The following is a 4,194-nucleotide window of genomic DNA, read 5'->3' as shown; positions in this document are numbered from 1 at the left end:
CTTATGATTATTCCATGTTTTTATCTTTCCGAGTTGTGGTATTTAGAGGCGGTCGGACGCGCGTTCGCGGCTCACGCGTGCGGGGGGGCGGGTGGAGCAGGGCGAAGGGCGAGGGGGAGGGGGGGCTCGTGCGCGCGCTTTTGGGGCGTGGTACGGCGGGCGACGCCCCACGGCGCCCATTGTGGCAGTGGAGGGGAGCGCGGGCCCCCGGCTTCTATTTACTCTTTCAATCAGTGCGAGTGTTTGCCCCTGGCCGGCGTGCACGCGCGGGTGATGCGCTAGCCATGATCTCGCAGAAGCTATCGTACGGCGACGTGCCGACGTCCGCGTCGCTGTCCACACTGTCACCGGGCCTCGCGCCACCTTACGTGAACGGTATGGGCTGCATGCCAGCGCAGCCGTACCCGAATCTCTACTCCAACAATATGGTCGCCAGCGGCTCCTGCATGGGATCCCCCGGCGTGGGATACTCGCCGCCGAGCACCATGGCGTCCTGCATGGGCGGCGGCGGCGCCGTGCCCTATGGCGCCCTGCCGAGGGAACAAGAAGCTGCCTCGCCGACATCGGCTCTACAGCGAGCGCGCAATGATAAAACTTACCGCCGCTCCTACACGCACGCGAAACCACCATACTCCTACATATCACTCATCACGATGGCCATCCAGAACAACCCATCGCGTATGCTAACTCTCTCGGAAATCTATCAATTCATCATGGATTTGTTCCCATTTTACCGCCAAAACCAGCAACGCTGGCAGAATTCAATCCGACATTCGCTGTCCTTCAACGATTGTTTCGTGAAAGTGCCACGGACGCCAGACAAGCCTGGAAAAGGCTCGTTTTGGACGCTACATCCGGACAGCGGTAATATGTTCGAAAACGGCTGTTTTTTGAGGCGGCAGAAGCGCTTCAAAGATGAAAAGAAAGAGTCGATAAGGCAAGCGCAGAAAGCGGCTCACACGCACGGACACCACGGCAGTGGGCACGACAAACGGGATCACTCCCACGAGAAGACTTCAGTCGGAGGCGGCACAGGGGAAGAAAAAGAGATGCGTGATGAGCTGTTGGCGCAGTTACATGCGGCACCCGAGCTGTGCCTGCCCGAGCACACGCCGTTAGCGCTGGAGCACTACGCCCAGCTGAAGCAGGAGCCGACCGGCTACGCGCCCGCGCCACACCCGTTCAGCATCACGCGGCTGCTGCCGGGCGCCGACACCAAGGCGGACCTGAAGATGTACGACGTGAACTATGGGTACGGGCACGCGCCGGCCGACAACTACTACCAGTCGCCGCTTTACCACCACCACGCGCACGCCCACCCGCAGCCGCCCTTGTGACAGTATCCGCTGGCCTAGGCCCGCGGGCCCTGGCCTCGCCGGGTGGCCCAAACGCCTTCAGGAACCAGCGAACTTCTCTTCAAATAACGGACTCCATGTGAGCGTGTTGTGTTCTTGTGATAAGGTACTTAGCGTTGTAAATTGTGTACATAATATTCAGGCCGTGAGCGTACCGACGCACGGGCGGCGGCCCTGATAGGCCTAACTGTTAGTGGACTCTCGGAAGTGTCCTTTGTAATTTTGCACGGACGCCCATTCATATACCACTTACGATTATCGAATTTAGAATTAATACGTTAGTCCAAATTATCTTGCACATGATACTAATTTCAAACTCGCCTTACTCTACGAACGAACTAATTTTTATGTCTAAGTGTATCCGCCCAAAACAATTATATGATACCTATAACAAGTAATGACAACAACAATTCGATCGATATTATTGCTATCGATATTATCTTTACCTATTGATATTTCGATAAACTATCGGGCGCGTTGAAATCTTTTATTTGTGTCAACAAACTTGAACTTAAATACGCATATCAAATTTTAATAAATAAATATTATTTCGCAATCGATGTACATTACTTGAATGTGATTGCGAGTTATCTAATCTCAGAATAACTAATAGTGGAATAAACTGAACCATAAGAGGAATGGGTACGTACGAATTTATATAAAGTATTTTTATTTATTACGATACAATGTAGACGAGCAGGTTTCGCGTATAAAGATTGGTATATCAATGTGCGTTACGGGTGATGTCATATCGCGGACAGAACTGTGCAATGTTGTTTGTTTTAAATGTGTATATTATAATTAAATTAATAGATAGACGAAATGGAGTTATAGTCCTTCGACCATCGTATAGGCGTAGTTAAGTTTTGTATATATAGTTATAAGATAAAATTATATATTGACTTTAAATATTATGGTGTTTGGTGTAAGATAGGTACCTATCTACGCTTCCGCACATTCCACTTAAATATATATTTATATGCAAGTTTCAATTTAGCATTTTAATATAATACTTGATAGACGTACAAATTGTTTCATTATTTACAAATATTATTCCTTTTATATAGAAAATGTTTGTCTTTTAAATTGTCGAAACAGCTAGTTAAAATTGAGTTATTCTTTAGTGCTCTTTTGACAAGTGTATCACGTTGCGTCATGAACATTAAACATAGCAATGACGGTCACCTTGGAGGTTTTATTTTTATCAAGCCTTGTGTAATGGCCTTAAGAGTTGTTAAGATCATCTTCAATTCGTTAAATTATGTGCCATATTCAATACTGTTTCAAAATGTTATATAATATCTATCGAGCAAATATTATTTACAATAGAAAATAAAGCCTATGCGTAGGTGAAAACACTGATATTTTATATATAGTGTAATAATCTATTTTAAAATTGTAATAGATTTCATTAAATTTGTACGTTTGTCAAACAATAGCTTGATGTGATTTAAATACCTAATTAGTTATGCTAAATTTAACCTTGTAGTTATAAATACATATTAATGTCATTTACTCGAATCTAGATAGGATACTTATATCATCTGTTAGTTCCAGAGTTAATAAAATTAAGTTTACAAAAAATGTTTTACGTGTTTTCATTTTGTTGCCAACTTTGTATATGCTTTACTCACCACTTTACTTCAAATGGGCTAATTTATCGAGAATAGAACGCTTTACAAATAAGTGCATGTGAATTACATTTTAATATCTACATATTGAAACAAAAAGTACACCTACTAAACTAATACCAACTCAAAGTCAGAACTTAGAACAAAGCCAGAAACAATATAAGTCTATTCATTTTAACCCTCTAGCGCCTGCCATTAATTTCCCAAACTCAATGACTAACCCTTTACCTGCGGCGGCGCTTCGTGCCATTAAGAGAACAATAAATAGTTATCGTATACTTTTACTGGCGGATATTTTCACTTTTGTTGCGCAAGGTTCCGGCCGTACCCACATTTATACTATGGTACCCACGACAGTGAAGTCATAAAGCACAAAAGGGTTAACGTATGGATGCTGGTGTTAATTTGTCTTGTGTCGGCGAAACGGCCAACAAAATGTATGAAGTAATTACACATGACTCAATAGTGCTAAATATTGACGGCTTGATATTATTTTGTCGGACTTTGCTCAAAGAATAATTTTGAGCTCGTGTCATGTTTAAACAACTTTTCTGGATGTAATGGATATTCAATGCCATCAGTAACTATTTTTTAAGAAAAATATTTAACGCACATGTTTACTATTCGTGTGCTAAAACATATTACTTAGATACATATATGTTGAGCAAGTTAACAATGAATAAACTTATTTAACTTAGCATTCTTTATGCCATATATCATGTCCTATTGCCTTAAATTAAATTAATGTAATGACACCAAATGAAAAATATTATGCTAAATCTAATCTTACATTAAAATTTACAAATACAACGATGAGTAAATAACGTTAAGAGCATTCTCAATATTTAGCGCCTCAAAAACCGCACAAATTCTTCCCAATATTCCAGACTATAAAATCAACACATTCAGAAAGTCATAACTATTTGTGAAACATAGGATGAATGAATCTTTTTCTCGTCTCCGCGGGTGGTTTATTGCATCTATAAAAGTAACCACTCGACACCTGACTGACTTACTGTCGCTTTCATGTGAATAGACACCATTCATATCGGCTTATTGACAAATACTTATTATTTATTTGGCTAATGAACATTGTTGTGACACGGTTATGTAAATAGGTTGACAAAATATTGTATTTTATCGTTCTGGATATGGTTATACAAACACAGTAGGATATTTGTTAAATAACTATATCTAATTCATAATAC

General features: G+C 41.7%; 1 protein-coding gene across 1 annotated transcript; it reads left to right on the top strand.

Annotated features, from left to right (window-relative positions):
- Window positions 1–206: 206 nt before the first annotated feature.
- On the top strand, window positions 207–2,939 carry fkh (fork head box protein). Its single transcript, XM_089706562.1, has one exon. It carries the CDS (start codon window positions 285–287, stop codon window positions 1,335–1,337), a length of 1,053 nt encoding a protein of 350 aa, XP_089562688.1. The 5' UTR covers window positions 207–284; the 3' UTR covers window positions 1,338–2,939.
- The last annotated feature ends 1,255 nt before the right edge of the window (window positions 2,940–4,194 follow it).

Source organism: Colias philodice, chromosome 18 (assembly GCF_061535455.1).
Source record: "Colias philodice isolate Cphi_HAF_F1 chromosome 18, ilColPhil1 Martin Lab GWU primary, whole genome shotgun sequence".
Lineage (NCBI taxonomy): Eukaryota > Metazoa > Arthropoda > Insecta > Lepidoptera > Pieridae > Colias > Colias philodice.
This window is presented reverse-complemented; position numbering and strand designations above follow the sequence as displayed.

What these genes read in the sequence shown, in the direction of transcription:
- fkh (XM_089706562.1), top strand. Translation starts at nt 285, where the DNA reads ATGATCTCGCAGAAGCTATCGTACGGCGACGTGCCGACGTCCGCGTCG.